This window comes from Manis pentadactyla, chromosome 2 (assembly GCF_030020395.1).
Source record: "Manis pentadactyla isolate mManPen7 chromosome 2, mManPen7.hap1, whole genome shotgun sequence".
Lineage (NCBI taxonomy): Eukaryota > Metazoa > Chordata > Mammalia > Pholidota > Manidae > Manis > Manis pentadactyla.
In genome coordinates this window covers 77,037,404-77,063,300 of record NC_080020.1, presented here as the reverse complement: position 1 = coordinate 77,063,300, position 25,897 = coordinate 77,037,404, and the positions used below count along the sequence as shown (strand labels likewise).

Sequence of the window (25,897 nt, the reverse complement as noted above, 5' to 3'; positions counted from 1 at the left end):
CAAGTCCTTGCATACTGAACATCTTTTCTGCACCCAGAAAAAGTAGAAAATGCAACCACCTCCACTAGTTGGCAATGTGTGCTTTAACAATCATGGCTACTTTTGGCATTGATGGAGTATGAGTTTCTAAAAATTCCTAATACCTGACCTAACCAGTTAGTTACCTTGGCTTTACATACTATATAGGTGAATCTCTGGAAAGTGTACTCTTATATTCCTGGTCCAGATTAAGTTTAGCAAGGATATATTAGACATTGTTTACACATAACCAAAGGAGATTTTTTTCCTTGAAGTTTTCTGGCAGGGAGGGAAACATATTCAACTTCAATTCTGAGGTAGTTAATAAGATAGTAATGAGAAAAACACAAGATCTTCTAGGATCTAACTTTTGTCTATCTTTCTGGGCTTATGTCTTAATACTCCCCAAGTGGCACAACAAATGAGGTACTCAGAATCCGTAACATACCACTGGTGCTTTTGCATAATGCTTTTAAATTCAGCTTAATCAGTTTCTCTGGAAGGAAGTTCATATCCCTGAGTTGTCACCCTTCTTTTATTTTTTCTAGAATCCTGGCATTACCTCAGTAATAAATGCCATCACACTGTACTTTGTATAAATAACTTCATCTCTCTCACCAACTACATTATGAACACTAGAAGGAAGAAACTGTGTATTTGTCTTTTTTAAATGATAATATACCATATGTACTCTATAAATGCTTCTTGAAACAATGGTGAAATATAAATATTCTATTTACAAGTGTTAGCTAGATCTTTTTCACAAAACTATGCAGAGATCTGTTCAGTATGACTTTGTAAACTTGGTAAGTTACTTCATTCAAACCTCTGTTTTGTCCTAAGATTAAACTAGAATGATTCATATATTACTACGATGGAGTCTATTATAAATTACGTATTACTATTATCCCCAGCATGAACAGGCTACTGTTAATTTGAACATGTAAAAACACTCATGAAAGTGCTTGGCATGGCAGCAAAGGCATTAACAAGACATGGGACTTAATCTAAACTTTTAAGCTACAAAGGGAATTCAACAGACTTAGTGGCCTTTTGAGTGACCATCTTTTAAGCCTCCCTGGGAAGGCGACATGCTCCTGCTATTGGCACAGCTAAGGCCAATAGGGATCTAATTATCAGCATGGAGCAAATTCCAGGAGAAATAGAATCAAGATTCTGGAGCCAGGAAGGAGGTTAGGGAGAGTATTTGATCCTAGCAAGCTGTGAACTTGAGTACCTATCACCCCATCCAGCCCAATGATGAGACTATGTGACAGAGGCAGTCCATCTGATGTTTATATTGATCCTTAATCCTCTTCTGCATCCTACCATCCTACCAAGACCACAAACCTTTCTGTGGGCTTAGAACTACCTACCTATACTGCCCTTTTGGTTAGAGAACAAGATTCAGTGACAAGTCTTAAAAGGAAAAAATACATTGAAGAAAATGCCAACTGCTTTTCTTTATAGAATTCAGTGTCTTTTCCCTCCTCCCAAAGAGCTATTTCAAAAGGTCACTATGTCTGAGGTCAGAAATAAGCTGCATTCTATTCTGTTCAGTATATGAACCCAGTAAAAATTTACCTTACCACAAATTTTCCAAAGAAATTACTTCTGCCTCTACTTTCCACTACTTCCTCTGAAATGCCAAATTAATGTCATGTCCCAGAGTTGATTATCTAAAATATTCTTTCCTTGTTCATATTAGATTTGTGTTAGCATATAAAAAACCAGTTGACATAGCTTTTGGAAAGTCTAGTTGGCAGCAGAGTCGGACAACAGATGGTCACTCAGAAACTAGACACAGAAAGGTTACTTACTGTGCATGTGTATGCTGGTAAGAGTCCTATTTTGGGGATACCCTGAAAATCCTTGACTTAATGCAAAGCTCAAGTGACAGGTCAGAGTAGATGATCATCATAACCTGATTCCCTAAGGCAAAATATACCACTTTTAACCAGCCGCAGACATGCCATAAACGTAAAACAAATATGCTGACAGCCCACTGCAGCTTTTATCCTTTATAAAAAAAAAAAAAAGAAAGAAAGCAGGCAATGCATAAAAAGCTTTTCCTATAATTCTTTTCAAGTATTTTAAAGTGGTCTTCAAAAATAGATGGCTTTCAGTTCCGTATTTTGTTTCTGCAAAAAGGGCAACTAGCAGACTCACTTTAAAATAATTCTAAATAATTTTCTTTTCTTAGAAAGAGTTTCTTCTTTTTACCTTAGTGGGGAATTAATAGCTGACAACAAAATCTAATTAACACTATTTATAAAGGGCAATTATTAGCTAAGATACTTAAATTCCTCTTAGCTTTGAAATTTTAACTGGATTTTGGTTGAACTTTAAGAAATATTAACCATAAACTAAAAGTAACTGCTCTACTGCAAAATTTGTAAGTCACACTCCCAATGTTTTTCTTGCCTCGATGAAAATTACTGAAAGTCTTAATTTACTACCAAAGCTCAAAGAGACTTATGACATGGTGTAAAGCTAAGCAGATCTGAAAACTGTTTGTCATCACCTATTACACAAGAGATTCCAGTTCAAGCTGATAGAAAAAACAAACCAGATTTAAAGTGCTGTATTAAATAACAAACAAAAAATACAATTTGCATTTTGGGGCAATTGAAGTAAGTGAAGACCTGACACTGAAAAGAATAAAAAACACATACAGGATTATCATTCTGTAATTGTTCTCTTTTGCTCTTTTCATTCTAAGAATGTAGTCTTATTCAGAAAATGATAATTAGGTGTTCAAATTTATACTTAGGACATTTATACATACTTAACCAGAGAGGTTTCAGAGGCTCTACTACACCAGTCGGCAATTTTAAACTCTTTTATGTTAAATATGAACATTTTCCCAATACTACTCTTAAGCCACATCTCATTTATCTTCCTCCTTAAGAACTGCACAGGCTTTTGAAAAATAGTTTAAACGCCTGTAACACACAACAGGGTTTGTTAAGAGCAGAGGTACTTTGGTTAATGCTCAAGACGGTGTGGCCAGAGGAAAAGCAAGCATCATTAAACATGAATGCCATCTTTACCAACACAAATTGAACGTTTAATAAAAAAGTAGTCCAAAAAAGGGTCTCATCCTATAAAGATTTATCATTTCCAAATCACAGTGAAAGGAACTTGAGTTATTTATCAATTTTGTTTTCTACTATTTGCCTTATAAAAACTGGTATCTGACAAAGAGAATGACATTTGCAGGCTATAGTATTGTAGTGACAGTACTGAGGTTGATTGTTACAGACATATTAGACTCTCTGAGCATTAAATGGTTACACTCTAATTATTTATATAGAACATTGGTCCAGTAACAAAAATAGAGAACAGCAGCTGGAAATTTATTTCACTCAATGTTCAGAGATAAAAGAGTTAACCATTCTTTCCATTATTTTCAGTCCTTTCTTCATATTGAAGCATGGTGATTAAATTCTGATCCTTTCCCAAACTACTGCACGAAGAGGATGCTGAAGGCCATCACTACACAGCAGACTGCAACATACGGACTCTTGCGTTCACCTGTTGAAAGAAGGAGATATGTATGTTGATTAACTGACTTGCTAACATGAATATGGTAAGGTTATTATTATGACAAAAGGGTACATGTGAATCAAACAAAGTTCTTTCCTATGAAGCCTGTACATATTAGGGGGGGTGAGACAAAACAAGAATTAGATGCAACATAAAAGTACAATATGGAATGAGCTGAACTACACTGGTATTTTTTAATATCACCTTTGTGTTTAGAAAACCTTCAAAGTGCCAACCCTGTGCAACTGTGTAAACCCAGATATTAAAAAAATACAACACAGAATACAGAATAGAGATCCTAGAAAATTGATCTTGAACAACTCAATTAAAGCCAAGGAAATATTCCTTATTTTTTTCGTGTAAAAAAAGGGGAATTTCTACCTATAAAAAGAAATTCACCATACAATTTTAAGCTGTATTTTTTTCCTCACTGGTAGCAATCCATGACACTTAAAGGGTGAAAAATAAGTATTAATGGATGAAAATAAACAGAAGGTGATCAATAAAATTGCATTTAAAAAATGGACATGAAATAAAAGGCTTAATGAAAACATATTAGAAAAAACTATTTCTGAGATGGATTTCATATCAAATCTTTTATAGCATGATTATTCTGGGTTAGAAATGTAGAACTTAAAACAACCACTTCTTATATGTTTTTTGTGTCAATATTCACATGTGTTTAAGGAATGTTTATTACTTGGAGATCCTCTGCATGAAGCAGACCTGGTGTTGGCTGAAACTGTCTAGCAAACAGAGATACTGTGATTGTGAGTTAACACAAACTCATCTTTTTCTTTCCTCTTTCTTCATTAATTGCAAAGCTGAAAAAATGCCATGAAGCACAAGGCATTCATAGCTTGCCTTAAGGGCACATAGAAAGAAGGAAGAAAGAGTGATGCGCTTCTTTTAGAAATAATCCTGGGTATGTAGCTGGTGTCCTCCAGGAGCGATGGTTTATAGTCCCCTCACTTGGCCTTGTCTATGGTGTTTAAAATCAACTCTTTTCCAGTAACTAAGTTCCTTATTTCACCTAAGAAGTTGGTTAGCACTTACTTAGCAAGTTTAACTACCTCTGAACACTTAGCAAGTTCAGTTAATTGTCTCTGGAAAACATCAGTCTTACCAACTTTACTAACTAAAATCCTCAGTCATTTTCATTTTCAGAGCTTCCTCATTGAGCTCACAGTCATATTCTAAGTTTGTATCTTTGTGTCTGCGCAGTGATAATATTCACAGAAAATACTACACAAATCCAAATAAAATAAATATTTGGTGTTTTTCTATCCACAGACTTTTAATGGACTGCCTTCCAGCTAAGGGAAAATCTGCAAAGTAAGAAAATAGTATTTTCACAACACCACTACCTCAACTGGAAAAAAAGTCTTTTAAAACTATGAAATACCTTGGGTCATCATTTGAAGCAATGCTAATTCTTCTGGGGTAAAAATCCCAAGTTAACAAACAAAGCAAAACAAAGGTGAATTTCAGGCAGATTTCATCAGCAAGCTTGTTATTCTTGTTAGGGCTAGATACCCTCATTTTCTAATATAATATAGTATCATTAAATTTTTAAAAGAATCTATATAGTGCTCTAACTTTTCCATCTGCTGGAAATTAATTTTTGAGGAAGTTCTCCTCCTCATCCTCCAACTTAGAATGCTGTAATTTACATAAGGGTTTCATTTTCCTGTTTTTAATTTTCTTAAAAGAGATTGCCATATGGTACAGGTAAATATCTTTGGTTGAATTTGGGTCAGAATGTTACTTTTTGTCTGGTCTTAGGTCTCTGTAAAGTGAATGTGAAACAGTTGCTGTAATGTGATGTGTAACATGATAAGATGATTTCACTGGGCTTTTTCCCATTAAAATCACATCCTTTCTTTGTGGATATATTCTCTGTCAAGATAAGAGAGGAGCATGTGGTTGAGAAAGCAGGATATTAGCATCAACATTTTCTAAGCCACTTTGCCAAAATGAAAAGCTAATGCTTTCACATAAGTGGTAAGAATGAATACTCTTAAATGAACCATATAACCTATGGCACTTACATAGTCAAGAGAGAAAAACAGAAATAATGAGCAAGCGAAAAAAAGGCAGTTTATAATTAGACATAAAACCAGATGATTCTATGGGATATCATTAAGAAAGCTACAAACTAGATTGTCTTAAACTTTCAGCTACTTTCAAGTAATAATGGTGAACAAGAGTTGGATACTCAAAGGAGCTATACATGCTTCTCTAAATTATTACAAAAAATGGATTTAAAGTAACAATAGTTTTATGAGTTAGCAACTTAATGATAATACTGAGAACTCAGCCTCCTAACTCCAGACTTTTTATATTTTTACTAATGAGTATTTAGTATGCAACTCTAATACAGTGATATGCTCTCTGTTCTTTCAACCTGTCTTGCTCTTCCATTATCTTCTCTCTTTGTAGTTTACTTGAGGTATTCTTACCACTCTGGTTCTTGACAATATTATTTCTTTTTCTGGGTGACTGGCTCTGAAGCAAGTGGTTTGGTTCAACACATATTTACATTTATCATTAGCTACTGCCTTAATCAGTGAGGTGCTAGTTTACCTCTTTACCTCTTTCTTCTTGGTTATTTTCTTGAAGTACTAAGTATTTCTTTTGTTATTTCAGGATTTGCAGGTATTGAGCATGACTGAATACCAGATTAGCCTGTACCACAAAACTGTGAATCTAGACTGAGCCGTGCCAATTTCATCACTACTGGCATTTTTGGTTAATTATGCCATAGAAGCAGTCTTGTGCACCACAGGATGTTCAGCAGAATCCCTAGTGTATGTCCTACCACTCCAGTTGTGACAACTCAAAATGTCTTGAGACACAGAGAAATGTCCCTTGATCAATGACCACTTACCTAGGCTCTACCTGTGCTTTACCAATCTAAGGTCAATGATACTTCTTGGAAAAGATATATTCTAATGCCTGTCACCATAAGAGATAACAACATGACAAAGTACACCAAGGAAGGACAGCTTATCATGTTAAAAGCACACTGAAATCTCTGAAAAATGTGGGTTTCTATCATCTATGTATTAGAGTGCCTTGAGAGCCTCATACTTCTCTATGAAGTTCTTTATGTTTATACTATCATTTTCTACAGCAAGAAACCTGAAAGGCCAAGGAATATTATAATCTAATCAAACAGATGATCAAAATAAAAAAAAGAGACTTCTATATAATTTGGTATGTTGCTTACCACTTCTTATCTATCATTTAAAGCTCAGGGAAGAAAACTTGCTCTCAAAATGATTTCAATGGCTAACAAACAAATATATGGATCTTGAAAGATGCTTTAGAGAATCTGAATCTCCTACAATTAATTTTTAGTCCTTAGCTGAGACAAGGTTACAGCTACAATTATCTTCAGATATATTACATCAATTCTCAGGCTTCTTTAGAAAAATTTCTAAATATTATAAGAACTCAATTTATATTTTTCTATCTTTAATCAATTTTCTTCTGTTATGAACCGGCTTCTTAATTTTCTATATCTCTGAGAAGTGAAAACCAAAATAAAACATAATACTCTAAAGGGAACACAGTTTGTTTAGGGAGATGGCTCTTAAATTTGCCATTACATTTAAAGAGATTAGTTTGAGGAATTCTGGCTGTTGTCAGACTGGCTAACTGGATTAAATGTCAAATGTAGGAAATTTTTTCATTATGAAAATCTGACAGCTTTATGAAAGATAAAGGTAATTATGTATAAATTCAATGTTAGAAGAAGAGTACTAAAATGCTTTTCTGATGGGATCAGGTAAATAATTCCAAAGTGGATAAGACATTTCAGTTCAAGTGGTGTAAGTCCATGTGCCCTTAAGTTTCTTTTGGAATTAAGCATGTTAGAAAGAGTATAACCTATTATTCAAGAAAACTTGTGAATCACATCAAAAAATATATTTTAATTCATTCACTTACCAATCACGTGAGAGTCTACTACGTGCTGGGCACTTTGCTAATGAATATGGGACAAGAGTATATTACTATCAAAATGTAAATACACTTAAGATGCAACTAATCTTACTATGGTAAATTATAAGATAACCACATTTACCTTAATCACTTAGAACAAAGCTCAGTTATGACCATATCCGTTCAATAGATGGAAAAACTATTGTTTTGTAAAAGCAACAAATAACATTCTGTGACTTTGCATAGGGCAATAAAATGGTTAGGTTTAGATGGCTGCTGAGCAAGCCTTTCATTAAATGGGAAATTCATCCTGTTACCAAAATGGCACACATTTTCAGAATAGCACACTCTATACAAGTAGGTGAGCATAAAACTATATGCATTTGTCTGAAATCTCCTGAAAAGAATGCATAGTATTTGATATCTGAATTGGATTTCTCTTGTATTTTTCATCTTCCTGCTAAGTTAGTATCATACAGTATCCAGCAAGTTTAAAATACCATATGGAAAAGAGGTTGGTGGAACTCTACAAACTTTTGCAAAAATGACCAAAACTGGAAAGCCTGCACTTTTAAAACTGACATTTGGTTTATGTGAATATGATGTAAATAAACTGGCCAACAATTTAAAGCTGAAGAAGTGGAGGAGGGAAATTACAGACACTTACCAATTCTGGCACACTTCCAAAATACACCCAACAATCTGCATAGAAAAGAAAAAGTAGCTACTGATCACTGGGAAAGGCAAATCCTTCTCTCAGTATTATGTGGAGCATTTTAACTTCTGAAGCTTTGCTTCTGAACTGAAATTTGTATAACATCGAGCCACCATTTATGTAGGAAAATAGGACTAAGTTAACTTTTATTCATCAATGGATAGAAACTGTTACAAACTGGATTATATATGGTGTCATAAGTTAAACACAGGGTAAATTAATGTTGAGAGAGGCAAAAATTTGCACAAGGGCTTACTATTACAGGATTAAGTTAGTCAACTTCAAGTGCTTTACCTTCAAAAAGCAGAAAATACACAGACCAATTTAAATAAATGGTAATTTTGAGATAATGGTTAACTGATAGTTTTGGATGAATTTTGATATTAAAAAATAAACTTACTAAAAAAGCTTGCTTCTTACAGAATGTAGCTTGATATTTAAATGACCTATAACTATTAACTCCAATGACAGCATTTATATAACTATGTCATTCAATAAGGCGGAATATAAAAATACGTGCCCATGTTTTCAACAGAAACAGAAAATTCTAGTTTAGTGACACTCTATGAGTTAACTAAATATGGCATTTAAAACATATTCTGGAAATAAAAATTAGAATGAAGATGTCTGTTTCAATTCAATGAATTAATATATTATGAATTAAATACATATTAAATGGATATGTCACTGTATTTGGCATGTATAAAAAATACTAGCTCAAAAAAACACTTAAGTCAATGAAAAGATATCTGAAAAAAACATTGTAGACAATTATTTTGTTGGTTTGACAGAACAGAATTATAAATGGTGTTACACATTGTTATAAATCAAGATTAATAAACAACAATTATCAGAGTAAATTAAAGTGGTACAATAAAATCATAATACTTAAATTTTAGGGGAACTTTAATTACATTTTTTTTTTGCCCAAAGAGATGGCTGGCTAATGAATCATTACAGTTGAATGGTTAAGACTTAAAATACTGGTTCAATTAAGTTCTATATATGTTCCTCCTCTGAAGTATAATAACTTCCTGACCTCAAAGCAAAAAGTCTCTTAATTCAGATTAAGTGATATGGCAAAAATACAAGTTTATTTTGAAGACTGATATTCTGACAGGTGAAACAATTTTACTACAGGAATAAAAGGACAAAAATCATATATACCCTTAAAAGTAATGTAGGATAATGTAAGGGCCAGACTGTGCAGAAGTTCAGTTCTTCTTAACTGGTTGTGTGACTGTGAGCAAGTTATTCTATCTCTTTCCTAGTGCTCAACCTCTATGGTTTTTCTAAGGATTAACTGAGTTATTACACAGAAAGTCTTTAGAAGAGTGAGTAACACGTGACTAACATATAGGCCAAAGGCACATGTGACAACAGCTACAGATAACAAAAATTGGTTTATAGTTCATAAAAAAATGGAAGACAACTGTTCAGTGATCTACAATGACATGGTTCCCTGATTCTAAAAACTTCTTGATTATAACACGTGCTACTAATGCAAAGTTACTCTGGTTGAGGGACTCAGGGACAAGACACCCAAGCCCTTCTACAGGAAGCCTAGAACCCAGCAGAACATGGACTGAAACCATAGGATCCCAGTTAAGGTCTCTTCAGCTAACCTAGAAATAACTCAAAGCTCATTAGGAAGTTGTTATAACATAGCATATTAAAAGTTATTTAAATGAAAAAATTCCCTAACTTGGGAACTTAAGAGATTTATTAGTATCACTTTGGCCTTTTCCAAATATTTCTCTACCTACATGTATTTCTGTAATATCCCAAATGCTATTTACTAAAACACAGGAACTTTATGAGCTGGTAAAAACCAATACAGTTATGCTGCTTAGTTTCTAGGCTATATGCCATTAAGTATCCCTCCTGATAAAGTTCAGGTCTCCGGAAATAGGAAACAAGACAGTTTCCTGTTGCTTTTTAGTTCCATATTATTTGAAACAGCAAAAAATTAAGTTGGTATTTTCAACAGTGAACTTATCAAAAACTCTTTTTATCCCACTCAGCTAGACATCTCCACTTAAGCATGGAATAGTCATTATAGTGAAAGGAAAAGTGTATTACGAGTTTTATAAAAATATATATTGTAACAAAAGAATAAAGGCCTGCAAAAATTTCTTCTACAGAGATTATGTTCAAGTCAAAATAAAATGGGTTCTAACACTTATGTAAATAGAAACAAAGTTTAAAAAAAGTTTTCAAACAGTTGAATGCTTCAGTATACACTTTAAACTGTAAAAATAGGCATGTTATTTCTTTGGTCTTTTATGTAGGAGAAATATACTACTACTCAACCTCTACTGTAAGGTTGGCAGCCCTGAGAACTCCTTTTTTAATGTAGCATGTTATGGATGTATTTCTGTTCCCAAAGGAATGAGGGGCAGACATTTCCACATGCAATATACTTTTCTTCACAGTACAATCAGAAAAGTACAAATATTACCTTCTACTACTGTATGATTATTCTTTAATGACGTAAATACTTAAATATTAGATATACATTATATATTGTTATAGTTCCAAGCAACTGATTAATTCCAATTAACTGGTTTCTACCATATGCTTGGGGGTTTTAGAGGAAAAAGAGGAGGAAATAAAACTCTGTGGTTGGGTAAAAAGGTTTCAAGCACAACAAGGCAACAAATATATAATTCCAACAGGTGGACAAAATATTAAACTGAGTGCTGGGACTACAATAGGATTTCAAAGAAAAAGGTGGTATGATGAGAAGACAGTTCCTAAACAGGAAGTGGGGCATTATCGTAAAAGCTGATGGACCAGTAACATCTGTTTTTACCTTTAGTAGGTTAAAAAAAATCCTCAGGTTAAGAGACAGATTATCAGTTTACTGGAACAGGGCTAGTGATTTTCAACATTCAAAACTGGCTAAGGGTCTTAATTATTCCTTTATAATTGCCCAAACAACCCTAGAAAATAAGAACTGTAACAAAAGTCAAATGAATTGGATAATAGGATGTCTGAATAAATGTTAATTATGACCCCAAAGATAGAATGGAGTCAAGAGAAGCAGAAAATTATTACTCTCATAGTTGATGATCAGGACTCTTTTAGAAGCTTTTTATTAATAGAAAAGTGAGTATGACTTTGCAGGATCATAATCTGACCTTTTTCTTTTCATTAAAAACAAAAGTTGCTACAGATAATTAATTATTCCTATCTGAAGTATTCTATTATTTCATCTTTTTATTTCTTAAAATGATTATGTAAGGTACAGACTCTTCCCAAGAAAGGATTATTATAATTTTCATAGAAATTAATAAATATGTAAGGCAAAGAAAGGTCACATATCTTTTGTCCCATTATCTGTTTTTTTAATATACTTTCTTTTTGGCTGAATTCAACATGTATTTCTATATTATGAACATGCACTTCAAAATTTTAATTGTGTGGTATCACATTAAGCTCATTTTTTCAGGGTGTGAATATACATTAAAAGGGATGTAATATGCCCAAGATTTAGTTTTTATTACTGTTTTAAGTAAGCTAAATAAGATGTTTGCTTTATGATACAGACAGGAAGCCTACACGATGAGACCAATCTTAGACTGTTGAGGGAATGTCTATATTAGTATTTTTATGGACATAGAGCTTTCCTTGCTATTTTATATTTTCAAAATATGATAACCAACTTATCTAATTAGTCTATAAAAACTAGCCAAACACTGCCTTTGAAAGTACTAAACTGTATCTCTAATCCCAGGAAAAAAATTGTCATAGCTTTTTAAATGTACATTTTATCAGTCTAACAAATTTCAGGTCACTTCTGATATTTATCTTTTTATTTAGTGAGATTTTGTGAACACAGAGTTTCGTATTTTTAAAAACAGAGGGAGAAGGTAATGAAAAAAGTTATTATAAAACTAAGTTACATAAAAGAATCAAATTATTTAATGACTCCTATGGTAATTTACATTCAATGTTTGTAAGAACTAATTCAGGGAATTACACATCATTAGCAACATACCCAGTTTTATTTCTGTCCAGGAGGCTGGGTGCCAAGGATCGGATATAAGCACAGGTACATATAAGCAGCAAGATTACAGTCAACAGACTCTGAAAATTGAAAATGGCAGACTGAAAAGAGAAAGAGAAAAATCAGTATTACCAGGAAAACTACATAGGTTAAAAAATGCTACACAATTCCATATTAAGAATCATGTTTCTTACTTCAAAAAACTGGTATGAATTATTTCAAAACTTGTTTTGAATTATTCTCACATATTTGATAAAGATGTTATGAATCCTCTATTTTATATATAAGACAACTGAGGAATAGAGCAGTTATAACTGAGTTAAAACAGGACATCTACCTTAAAAATGAAACAGCAAGTCATTGTAGCATATATATGTAAGTGATAACTGATTAATGCTAACAAAAATGCTTTTTTCATAAAGAAAAGTGAGGAAAAGCTTCAAGGAGAAACCAGGAACTGAGTCAAGCCTTAAAAGGGCATAATTAGAAAAGCAAAGAATAGAGAGCAGACTTGAGAAGCGACAAAAGCATGGAAAAACATCTCCACAGAATCAGGAATTTGCAAGTTTGGGAATAATGAGCAGACTTATTGTAGTCTGGATTCATGTAGTAAAGAGGTTGGAAAGAAATCTGCAAAGTAGATACTGAAATTCATGATTTTGCAATATATACTTTTCCTTCCCTGAATGTCTTGTTTAAAAAAATGCTTAAATGCTATGATGTCTGGGACTGATTTTTAAATAATCCACTGTGTGTGGTGAGAGGTGTGGGGTTAATGATGAAATGCTGAGTATATGAGGCTTCATTATACTCTTCTATCTTTGTATGTTTGAATTTTTTCATAATAAAAGACTTTAAGAGGCACTTAAAAATATGACTATTATTAAAGAAGTGGGGTGTGTATACATACATTTGTGTGTGAAACCATTTACAAGTGAAAGCCATTTACAAGTATGCAATATATAATCTATACTACTTTGTTCCTGGGGTTTATAGACCATGAAGTTTAAACAAATAATCTTAGGTGGTAAAGTCTTTTAGATATACTCAGACTCTGGTCAAAAGTGTTTCAAAATCACAGACTTCCACTGCTTAGCCTACCTAAGCATTCCTCTTAATGCTTAGCATCTGTTGTCTGCTGATATTAAATTTTAGTCTCAGGGTTAAAGCAAACAGATGTTCCTGTTTTGTAGAAAAATAATTGGGATTTTCAACAGGAAAAAGTCATGAAGGGAGAAGCTAAGAAAAAAGTAAGCACTGTGAGTACAAAACAGAGGAAAGATGATAAAAAGGTGACAAGGGAAATAAAATTCTTCACTGTGTTTAATTTTTTTCAGATCCTTTAAATCATGAAATCTTTTTCAAGATACTCTCTATTTCCACATGCCATCTATTTTTGCCTGCCTGGTGAAACGACTCAATCTTCTGGTCTTAAGAGTTCCCTCCTTAATGAAGTCTTCCCTGTCCCCACTCTGTACATGTAAGTGTTACACACATGCCTGCCTATGAGAGCACCCATCAAGCTATGCTGCAATTGTCCCTTTTTAGTATGGTTCTTAGCAGTTTCTTGTGACTATTAAAATAGTGCACAGTAGTCAGTGAAGAATGTTGAATGAAAACTTGAAAACAGCAGCAAATGAACACTTTAACATATGCAAGAGCATACTCAGTTTCAAATTAAGAAGCATGGTATAGATCAGAATGCTGAATATTTTGTTAACTATTCAACAGAAACCACCACACAATGTTTTAACAAATGCAAGTGCACACTCAGTTTCAAATTAACAAGCATGTTATTTTTTAAAAAGTATAGGTCAGAATGTTGAATATTTTGTTAACTATTCAAAAGAAACCTCCACATAATGTTTTATATTTTTATTTACTTGTTCATAGTATTTTGGAAAATCTAGAAGCAAATAGCCTTATGTTTTTGTTAGAGGCACAGGCTGCAGGGTAAAATAAAGGCCTGAGGTTATTTTCTCTCAGCATCTAAATCTTGCATCACCAACTGAAGTTCAAAGAAAGTTTTATAAAGCAGCCAGTCTTGAAGTACTTGCATACAGAACCATGTGTGTTCTTCTGACTCCCACCTAATTTGTAAGAGCTACACATCTTCAAGAGATATGGAAAACTGAGTAGGAAAGATGGTTGTCATAAAATTCTAGAGCCTCAAATAACTCACAAACCTAAGATTTACCTAACTTTCAGTGGGAACATCCTGTGACAATGCTAGGGAGTTACACAATGCCATGTTAACCAAGTTAATAAATTTAGCTAACTATTAAATAATGCACATTGTAACTAAGGAATTATACAAGACAGCTTGATTTTTCTGGAGGCCCTATGGAAGAATATGTTTTCTTGCTTTCTTCACCTTCTAGAGGCTGCCTGCACTCCCTGGCTAGTGACCCCTCGTCATTCTGACCTCCAGCCCCTCCTTTTGTGACAATGACCCTCCTCCTGCCACCTTTTTACAAGGATCCTTGTGATTAAATTGCCCCCTTCTCTCCATAATTCAAGATAATCTTCCCGTTCCAAAATTCTTAACTTACTTATGGGAAGTCCCTTTTGCCAAGTAAGATACCCTATTCACAGGTTTTTTCTTTAACCACACCTTCAAACACTTTTGGAGATATTCAGCAATACTCCCTAGACTCAAGTCTGCCTGCGGCACCCTATGAAGCACAACCTTGAATACAATCAGAATGGTCACCCTTTGGGTTGTGGAACACAGCAGTCCTGCCTTAACCTTTGAACCATTACTCTGAGTTGTGCTCACTCTTCTAAAAAATGGCAATGGAGATCCCCTATTATTTCTCTCCAAAGGCGTTTTATTATCCCTCCACACTACAGACCTATCATACTACTCTTAGCTAATTAGTTTCTAACATGCTCCAAATTAGTTTAATAAATTAATTTACCCAAAACAGAAGGAAATAAGCTTGATGAATCAGTTACTTTGTATAGTCATTCTGAAGTAAACCACAATTTATCAGGCCACTTGAAATAATGGAAATAATTCAGACTTTCATTTGGCCACCACTACAGTCCATGAAATAATTTACCTATGAATAGATGGAGACTGGTCAATGCAAAGCTCTGCGTCCAAATACTAAATTATTTGCAATGTTGACATATCTTTTAAAAATGATCTATTCTCAAGTGAATTTGAAAAATTATGATATTTGTTTCAGATTCAATTTTTATCATTTTATCTATAAAGTTAGAGAGCTGACTTGAACAAATCTGGGGTTGGGGCATTGACCCTCCATACAGTTGAATATCTACATTTAACTTGTGACTCCCCCAATTTTAACTACTAATAGCCTACTGCTGACTGGAAGCCTTACTGGTAACATTAACACTGATTAACATTTTGTATATGTGTATATATATATATATATGCCATATTCTTACAATAAAGTAAGCTAGAGAAAATGTTTCTAATTGTTGTACTTCTCTCCAAATTTTTCCAACATATTGCAAAAAACCTGTGTATAAGTGGACCTGTGTAATTCAAATCCACATTGTTCAAGGGCCAACTGTAATTTCTTATTTTTGGAGACACTCCTGAATGTGAAAACTATATTCGCTAAGATTGGATATAAGGGCAAAAATTCAGTATGTTGTTTTTAAACATATATGTAAGAATACTTCTAGGTAAAAGAAACCATCTAAAACATTTCGGAATAGAAGGGGGAAAGATCCAAGCAGTATGAAGGTACAAAGAAACAGAAATATGTATTAATATGCTAAACAGTGCTTTGCCCAGAGTGCTCAATGATTGGTTAGTAGCCATATTTGGTCTGCAGAAAAGACTGACTAAACCTACAATATTTTCATTGGTCCTGGATCACTTGAACTCAATGTAGCCTGTTTATTTGCTTGTAGAATTATCAAAATAAATTGTTTAACCAATTTGTTGATTAAGGGCCTTCTTTATGCATAATATTGTCTGGGAGCATCAAATGTTGACTACCTCCTATGTGGGAGATGAATTTCTATTGACATATTAATTCTTCCAGTTTAACCAAAGTTCACTTTAAAATAAGAATTAGATACCAAGGCTAAGTTTTTTAAAACTCCAAAAAGTAACAATTTTACTTGTTTTACTACCTACTGCTTTTAAAGAAAACTGAAGTGGTTTCTCTTTCTGGAGGTGGGAGAAAAGCCAGAAATGACATTCCTGACCTAACTGTGATAAAAACTATACAGTACTGGAGAAGTGGATGAGCATTTTATCAGCTTTAAATGTGGGTCAGGTCAGCATTTTACCTCTAGCTTCTACCTGTGAATTTGTTGTGTGTTATCATTATTTAAAATGGAAAACATGGAAATGTAGAGATAAATGTAAGCCTTTATGTGAATGTGCCAACACACACACCATTTACCCAAGGTAAGTTACCACAGGTGATTTAAAAGATTTCCACTAACAGACAGAAATATTAACATTTTCTTTTGGAGTTATCAGCACATAAACGCAATCTTTGTTGTTTACTCTAAGGCAGCAGTGGTAAGGTACCAATGCAAGTTATCTTGGTTTAATTTGAAGCCCAGAAGCCAGGACTTTTTTGTGTTTCTATGTTAAGAACTCATCACTTGCCTCTTAGCACCAGTGGCCAGTAGATATTTGGCTTATTTAATCAAATAATCCAACTATATATATATATATATATATATATATATATATATATATATATATATATATATATATATGTATGTATATGTATTCAGGTAAATCAGCATCTTTGCACATAAGTTTATTTTCAAATCAGCATCTTTGCACATAAGTTTATTTTCACTTGCAAAATGAGGGAGGTGGAGCTCACCGGCATGTTTCAAAAATGTAGAGAGACTTTCTGTACTTACACTTCCCATTTAAAATTAAGAACTTTCCTGGTTATAAGTAAAGCTATAGTCCAAAGAAGCACCTCAACTCTGCTAACTGCAACATTGGTTTTTTCATGTTTATTTTCATCGTACTGTCACAGTACCTGTGTTGTCTGCTACAAGAAGAGGGAAAATATTTCATACTCCTCTGAAATTCAGTTTAACCACAAAGTGGGCAATAGTGCCTACTTTGCAGGGTTTGTGAGCATGAAATGTCACTTAACATTCCAACAGAGGAAGAAATAAGATAAACTTCCTTGGTTAACAAAATAAAAGATATGAACTAGGAATGATTCTCACCGTTTGGCTCAGTCTAAAGCCTACACTCTTTCCACTACATGTTGTTTCTCTCTATTATAGGAGGTAATATACGGAATTTACACCGAGCATGCTTTACGTTGACTTTGTATCCCCAAACTCTGAATCATTTCAGCACTAACTCTAGTGCTATAATAGAGGGATACTGGAGATACATACATGGGCTATGAATTACCTAATGAATACACAGGAGTAGAGGAAATAGAAGAGGCAAGGAAGGCTTATGGGAAGAGATGAAACTTGAGATGTATTTTGAAGGATGTTAAGAGTAAGAGAGAACAAGGCAATCTGAAGGTCTTAGAAGTATTAATCGTAAGTGACTATCAGACTATTTATGCTCTCACCACTGTAAATTATTACTGATAAACATTTTATGTCCTTGAAATATATTTATCTTTTATTTTGGTATCATTAATATACAATTACATGAGCAACACTGTGCTTACTAGATTCCCATTATCAAGTCCCCACCACATACCCCATTACAGTCACTGTCCGTCAGTGTAGTAAGATGCTATAGAATCACTACTTGTCTTCTCTGTGCTATATACTGCCTTCTCCGTGGCCCCGCGCTACACTATGTGTCTTGAAATACATTTTCACAAATGGATTCATTAAAATAAATTCAAATGTAAGTCATTATCACTGGGTTATCTCACAATATACCAAGTTGAGGTGAAAATTCAAAAAGAAACTTCACTGTGTAACTCTTCCAACCACAATGTACTTTCTCTAAAACGCTGATATTCCAAGCTCACAGGAACAGAGCCAGAATGAAAAATCAATCACTCAGCAGTTGTTTCCATTATCCACCCATGTTATATTTGAAAGCAACAAATCACTAAGACATATTTTATCCTCACTTATGTTGTTTCCATTAACAGAGGCAGGAAGATATATGGCATCTGGACATTAAAATAGTTTTAAGTCCTGGCTTCACTACCTCCTAGGTGTGTGACTCCAATCATGTCAGTCTCCTTATGCCTGGCTTCTTTCACCTGTGAGCATCTACTCATAAGTTGGGAGCCTGAAGTAAGACAATCCTTATAAACTGATTTTTAACAGTCTGTCATAGAGGGAGTGCTAATAAATGAAAGCTTATTATTGTAACTTTTGAAAAAAACAAGTATAGCCAGACAGTTTAAATACTGATCTTAAACATGGTACCCATTTTGCTGTTAGCTAGCACCTAAGGCAGTGAGATCATCAAAAGAATCTACCTTTGACTTGTACTATGAGTACAATTAAGTTCAACTTCTAGTAAGTTATACAAGAATTAAAAGAGTAACAATCTCTCTACTTTTTTTAAACTGAAAGAGGAAAAATTTTCTAAGTTGTAAAATGGCTAAGGACACCCTTTAAGGGTAAGTGGATCCATCCTGTCACTTGGTGGATGGGGAGAGAAGCTGGAGAGTATTCTTGGCTAAGGAACATTAACCTGCTGTCTTCTAAGCTGTAAACTTCTCCAGGGACAGACTGTGACTTATGTCCAAGCTATAATCAAAGCAGCTGGCATAAAGCAAGCAACAATTAATGAGTTCTGGATTAAATGTCTAAAGGTATTGTGTGCTGCATAGGATTCTGCACAAACTTCTAGGAACACAAGTTCAACTTTTCATGACCGAATAGCTTTTTGGGGATCACAGTTGCTTTTGATACTATAATAAAAAGGAATGCACCCTTTCCCAAGGAAAACGCTTAAAAATGCAACTTCTGGCACGTGGACTTCATAAACTCACCATGAAGACCTGGTGTACAGTCCGTTGGCCTTTACCCTAATACAGGCAAAATGTCCTCAGATCTCTTACTGACTGCTAGGCTACATCTGTTGTATAGCCATGCTGGCTTTACCTCTTATTCTTTACCATGGAGAATTAAGCATTTCTTTTGTTAACTTTTATGACTTATTTCAAGCTTTTCTAACAAGCCCAAACTACCAAAGAAATCTGGAGTAAGACGCAGGCCCTTAATAACGTGTGGGGAGGAGAGGAGAGCCAGAAGCCAGACACCACTCCAAGTACAAAGCCCCAACCTTTAAAGATAATTGCAATTATAAAAATCCATAATTTGTAAGCGAGCATCTTTAAAGTTCAGAGAATGCAGTAAGAGAGGCCTGAAATACCACTAATTCAAGAGGTGAAAATTAAGGCGTAGAGTTTGGGTTCTGACAATAATTTACACACTTGGTCAGGCCCGTAGTGATAAGGACACGCAAAGTAACGAGCGCAAACTCATCAAACTCTAATGCCTCAAAGGTCAATGACTATAAGTGTCTACGTAACCGCCGAGTAAAGCAAAACCAGCGGATTTCTTCGCAACCAGTCAGGAGCGTGGCGAGGGAAGGGCTGGGCTCCACGACCCCCGGGTCTCTCTGGAGAGCTCGGCTGTGGCTCTCCCAGGTGTGCGTGCAGGGGCCACATGGCTCCGAACCTGCGCATCCTCCGAGCCCGGGAGAATCAAGTTAGTGACAGTGCTCCAAAGCCCGAGCACCCAGGACCGCCGCCCAACCCTTCAGCCCTAGTTTGGGCCCACAGCCCCTTCGCAATGATCGGCCCCCACCCCACAGCCCAGGTTCTTACCATAGTGAGGCCGGAGGAGCCCCAGCCACATCACCCTTCCGGGCCCAGGGCGGAAGAGGCGTGCACACCCCGCCTGCTCTTCTTGCTCCCTCCCGTCGTCTGGTTGGGCCAATCAGGGCACCGCCTCCTGAGCTGCGCTACTCAGACTCTAGGATAGGCATCCCTCTACCGGAAAAGGCGGGATTCAAGCACGTCGGCGGCCCTGCGAGAGCAGGTGGTACTCTCATTGGCTGCAGGACGTCCGTGTGTGGGCGCGGCCTTTCGGAGGAGACCGGAAGTGGAGTCACTGAGAGGTAGGGTCCGGAAGTCGGGGCTGTCTCTTTAAGTAATATAGTAATCTGTAGTCCTTTTCTTTTTCTCTTTCTGTTTTTCTTTCTTTCTTTCTTTTTTAGTTACCAGTTTTTTCCTGCTAGCCGTCCTCAGTGCGAGACTTTTTCCTGGCTCGTTTCCCCCTCTATGTGTAAGCACCTGGGTCGTCCGTTTGTGGGCTCTCGGGACGCCGGGTTCACTGGCCCAATGCACAGGGCGTGCACCTGCTGGGCCCCGTGTGCGGTTTTTCCCTTTGTCCCTGCAGGATTCTTTGGAATGCAAAGAGCTTTTGAAATTCTTTGTAATGGTTGTGGAATTAGGAGGGCTCGTGTATACGGAGAGTTGTGTTGATTAGCTTGTTGGATCATTTCTTTTAATACTATCCTGATTTCTTTCCCAGTCCCCAGCTTTTTGTAAACTGTCGGTGGGTTTCATCTGGGGTTGAAAAGTACTAGCCTCTTTGGGGTCAGGAAAGAACTTTCTGTGGTAACAAATGGAAAGGAACTGCACTATCCTGAGTTCAGTAGTTGATAGATCCTCTAGAGCAGTGATCCACCAGCAAGACAGATCGGATGCCAACTTTCTTTTAATCAATACGCTTATTATTTAGCTTTTTCTACTTTTAATAACCCTGTTAGATGAGGCTCTAACACGGCCCCCCGTCCCCGCCCCTTCTTTGTCTAAGCATATTCTAGATGGAGAAACAGGTTTGGGCGTGTTCGGTTTGCATAGTTCTTGAGGACTCAAAAGGTTTTTAACTAAATTGGTATTGCTTTTTAACCACCAGACCACTTTCTCCTCTTTTTCTCTCTTTACTAGTATCTAATATTGATAGTGTTGATGGTTTCCTTTTATGATTTCCCTTTTTTTCATTCACTAATATTCACTTGTAGAAGAAAATACTTTTACTTAACTGTTTATTTTCTCTGGGCTTCTGCTAGCCTTCCATACTCTGAGCTTGAGGTTCTTGGTGTTCTAGTGTTTGTGTTGGCCCTTTTTTGTTTCCTCTTTTTTGTTCTCTTTCCCCAGGCCTTCTAACTTTTAAGACCCATGAAAGTTGTTAGACTTTCATATTATTCTTTTACCTTAAGAAATGCTTCTCTTAACCTTTCTCCACATCTAACCCTATTTATTTGCTCTTTGGAATATAAATTCTCTCAGTTTTTTTTGTAAGAGGCAAGGTTAAAGAAAGCAGGGGGACCTATTAATGTAACCCAAGCAAGAAATGTCTTAGTGTTCCTAAGACATCGCAGTTCCTCTTTTTCTATTCTCTTGAGATCACTCCAACATGGCTATTGCTCTCCTTCTCTCCCGAAATGCTCCTGTCAGTATTGCTAGTGTTGATCATTCTCCATTATTAACGTGTTTGAGCTATCAGTAACCCTTGAACCAGTTGATTACTACTCCCTTCTCCATGATGTATTTCCCTCCCGTGATTTCCAGGACACCACACTCTCTTGGTTTTCCTTTTATTTCATTGGTTGGACCTTCTCAGTCTTCTTTATGTTCTTCCTGATCGCTTATTGTTGAAGTGTTCTAGGGTTTAATATTTGGTTTTCTGATTTTCCTCTTTCTACACTTCATTTTGATGATAACGGTAAGTCTTAATGACTTTATTACTGAAGACTCCCAAATTCATATTCCTAGTCCCCTTTCTGAATTCCAGACTTACATATCCAATTGTCTACCTCTACATCTCCTCTACTTGTTTGTTTAAAGGTATCTCAAACTCACATGTCACAAACTGAGCTCCTTTTCCCCCAGACTTGTCCCATTCTTTCCCATCTTTGTTGGTGGTAACCCTATACAGCCAGTTGCTCAAGATTGAGTATTTGGAGTGGTCCCTGATTCTCATTTCTCTTATATTCCAGCAAATGCAACAGCAAATCATTTTGACTCTCTCTAAAGTATATCGAGAATTTGGCCAATCTTTAAACTATTTCTGCTGTTAGTACACTATCTCTTGCTTGGATATCTGTTACGAGCCACTAAGACATTTCTTGCTTGGGTTACATTAATAGGTCCCCCTGCTTTCTTTAACCTTGCCTCTTACAATATTCTCGATATTTTAAAACTGTAAGTAAAAACAATTGTATTAAAATGTAAAGTTCTAAATGTAATGTGCTATTCTAGATTGGATCCTGGAACAGACAAAATATATTAGTGGAAAAACTGGTAAAATCCAAGTAGTCTGGAGTTAATAGTAATGCAGCCATGTTGGTTTTTTCATTTTGATAAATTCACCATTGATAATATAAGACATTAATTTTAGAGGAAACTGGATGAGGAGTATATGGGAACTGCGCATTACCTGGAAAACTTTTCTGTAAACTCAGAATTATTCCAAAATAACGTATTTATTGCAGAGGAATGTAACATTACTTCTTCAGTTAAAAACCTTCCATGACTTCTCATTTGACTCATGGTAAAAGCCAATGTCGGTATATTGGCCCTACAAGACTCTACATGATCTGGTTTCCCATTACCTATCTGACCTAATCCTTATGTATTCTCTCCCTGCTCACTCTGTTCCAGCTGTATTGGCTGCCTTGTGTTCTTCAACAAAGCAGGCCCACTTCTACCTTAGGGCCTTTGCACTGGCTGCTTTATCTACTTGGAATTCTTTTTTCTAAAAATCCACACAACTCATTTCTTCACTTCCTGTATGTGTTTGCTTTGTTACTTTTCAATAAAGCCTACTTCAGCCTCCTATTTAAAATTGCAGCTTTACAACTATCTGCCTTCCCCTGCTCCTCTCAAATGGCTTCTGCACTACTGGTTTTCTCTACTGTGTTTTATCTTCTCCTTTTACTGTAGCACTTCTTACCACCAAACTGTATATGTATTTTACATACTTATGTGTATTTTTAATTGTTCATCTCCTATTAAAGTATAAATTCTACAAAGGCAGGAATTTTTTATCTCTCCTGTTCCTTAATGCTAAGTTCTAATAGCTGGTCTGAGGCCCAGAAGTACACAGTATGCTTTGGTTGAATGAATGCTTGACTGGGTTTTTGGATTTGTGTGTAATCCTTGATTTGCAGTAAGTCTGAAATTGTTTATCATTTCCATATGTCATGCTTCTTGCCTCCAAGCCTTTGCTCATGAAGATTCTTCTTCCTGGAATGCCTTCTCTTATCTTTTTACTTCCACACCTCAACTGTTTTCACCTTTTAAGATTCATATCAGATGTAACGCAGGGAAGCCTTCCCTGAAATGTCAGGTTGGCTTGCATGCTGCTTTTCAGAGGAGCTTCCATCTGCTTCTGCACTTTGCAAGCTTGTAAAATAATTCTGTTTGCGTGTTTCTATCTCACTAGAAAGCTGGGAATGTCTTGCTCATCTTTAGGATATCAAGGCCTGGTGCCTAGAAAGTAGTCAATGAACATTTTAATGCATTGATGTCATGACCAAAAGTCACTCAGCTATGAAATGGTAGAGGTTTTATTTCAAGGTGGATCTTCTGCATATAAAATCAGTTCTATATTTGCTATGCATTGTTTTCTAGGAAAAATTTAGCTGTCTTAAGAAAAATAGAAGGATAGTTCTTTTTATATAAGTAGGAGGTAGTAGATGCATATTATAGCCCTGGGCAGTTTGCCCTTGTCATTTGTGAAGCTGCCAGAGCTGATGAGAACTTGAGTTGTGCATTTTTCTAAGACACTGGTGGAGAGCAATGAACAGAGGGTTATTATAGTCAGGAAATTTTTAATGTTGATTAAATTGGGCTCTTTTTGGGAGAAAAACACTGTTGATACTTCTGTTGCCCATAAGAAGACATCCATGCTAAAATTCCAAACTGATCATGAGGCATTCATGTTTTTGCTAAATGCCAGTACGAGCAGTAACTTTAAACTTTTGCTGGTGCATCATTGGGAAATCCTAGGGTGTTTCCAAGACATCACAAAAATTTTCTCCCAAAGATAAGGAAATTTGCTCTTAAGGTTGAGTTAATGATGATTACTTTGTTGACATAATTTCTGATACTTGGCACAAAAATTTTTAAACAAATTTTGCATTTAAAATATTGTTTAATCCTATATAATAAGCCAGACTTTCCAACTATCTTTTATGGGAGACATTCTGAATTCAAACTGTTCTCTGAATGTCATCATCATTGTTGCAGTCTGTAAACCAATCTTTTGTAACTTTGCCTATCCTTCACTTATAACAAAAAAGAAATAATTTGACTATAATTTCTGAAAACGCTTCAGTGGCTTTCAGCTTCAGCAGTGGGGCTGAAAATGATGATTAGGCTTAGGATTGATTAAATAATCAAAAACAAGTAATAGTTGGAGGACACTCCTGAATTTGTGCCTTGTGTCCCTGAGCTATAGTAACCCTGTAGAAGTGACCAAAATGTTGAAGTAAGCAAGGAGCTCAATCTGTCTTTGTGTGAGAGGATGCTGTTACTTGTAGTTTTATCTGAAGAGTTAATGAGAATTTTATTAAAGACCTTGTTCAATTGTAACTGAAACAAATGGCTACTAAGAAATAAGATGCAGCCATTGTTGAAGATACTCATCAAAGTCCTAACAGTATAAATAATGACATGCTGAGATATGTCAATATTTACCATAGAATTTGGAAGTTGCCAAGTTTCTGTTTGAGAAATGTGACCCTAACATTGAACACAGTATATCAATAAATAAGAAACATGTCCAAATGAACAGCTGCTCTGAGAAAATAGGATAACATCTGTCTAAACTTTGAGGCACTTAAAAAGTTAAATATAAATTTATTGATACTTCTTTGGTAATTTGTCAGTAGATGCTTGTACTGTAGAGTATACTAATATAATTCCTATATGAGCTTAAGTATCTTTTTAAAATGACAGCATAGTTGTAATTGATAACTTTGTAAACTAGTTGTGCTATGATACTCAATTATAAGTTGAATAAATAAATCTTGTCTTAATATTGTGGTTAGAAACCAACCTCTTCATTTTACACGTCATAGTTACAGAAATTGGCTTAGTTCATGACTTAGATATTGCTTTTGGGAACTAACAGTTTATGTTCTGAGAATTTAGCAATAGCGAAAATATAAATTTTTGAAGTTTAAATGTGATGAAATATGAAGTAATGTGGCCTGGAACAACTGTGTTTCAGAAGAAAATCTGTGGAGTAAAGAGCAAGTAATCTGTTCTATCTGTTTGATTGAATATCACAAATTACCACTATTAATTCTTATATGAATATCACTGTAATAGAGTATTTGATGCAAAATAGAGAGGCATTTGAAGCTTTTCTGTCAAGTCATTGGAACCACACAAGCAATCTTACATCTGTTTTGCAGATTTCTAGAAAAGGCTAAACTTAATATTCTTTGATAACTCCTGAAGCAGTCCTAGAAGAGCATAAATCATGGGTTATTGGGCTGTCCTCTCATTGCCTCTTTTCTGATAGCGATTGATGGCTTTTATACAGTAATCTAATCATTTAGCCACATCATGATGTTATGTTGATATTATGAAGAATGGATACGAAGTACAACCAAAGTCATATATTCCATCAGAAAGCACATTTACTTCTACTAGTATCTTAATAAACACGAAAAA

General features: G+C 35.2%; 2 protein-coding genes and 1 non-coding gene across 4 annotated transcripts in view; 1 reads left to right on the top strand and 2 right to left on the bottom strand.

Moving 5' to 3' along the window:
• Window positions 1-2,587: 2,587 nt before the first annotated feature.
• TMEM167A (transmembrane protein 167A) lies at window positions 2,588-20,142 on the bottom strand. Its single transcript, XM_036914216.2, has 4 exons — window positions 20,030-20,142; window positions 12,234-12,343; window positions 8,183-8,217; window positions 2,588-3,555 (listed from the first exon to the last, which is right to left on the bottom strand). The coding sequence occupies exons 1-4, from the start codon at window positions 20,030-20,032 to the stop codon at window positions 3,485-3,487; spliced, it is 219 nt and encodes a 72-aa protein (XP_036770111.1). The 5' UTR covers window positions 20,033-20,142; the 3' UTR covers window positions 2,588-3,484.
• On the bottom strand, window positions 10,514-10,648 carry LOC118926825 (small nucleolar RNA U109). The gene has a single exon (XR_005030626.2). It is a non-coding gene; the product is annotated as a small nucleolar RNA U109 (small nucleolar RNA).
• Window positions 20,143-20,190: 48 nt separating the features above from the next.
• Window positions 20,191-25,897, top strand: part of XRCC4 (X-ray repair cross complementing 4) — a 258,936-nt gene continuing 253,229 nt past the window's right edge. The window contains exon 1 of one of the 2 annotated variants that reach the window (XM_036914214.2): window positions 20,191-20,322. The gene's annotated coding sequence lies outside the window, so the exon portion shown is untranslated. The other variant, XM_057493754.1, reaches the window with a different exon arrangement.

Bases quoted from the DNA above. Each gene is read 5' to 3' on its own strand.
- TMEM167A (XM_036914216.2), bottom strand. The intron at 8,218-12,233 runs GTATGTTGCTAA...TTTTCTATGCAG, and splicing joins CTGGACAGAAATAAAACTGG to ATTGTTGGGTGTATTTTGGA. The intron at 3,556-8,182 runs GTAAGTGTCTGT...TTCTTTCAACAG, and splicing joins TTGGAAGTGTGCCAGAATTG to GTGAACGCAAGAGTCCGTAT.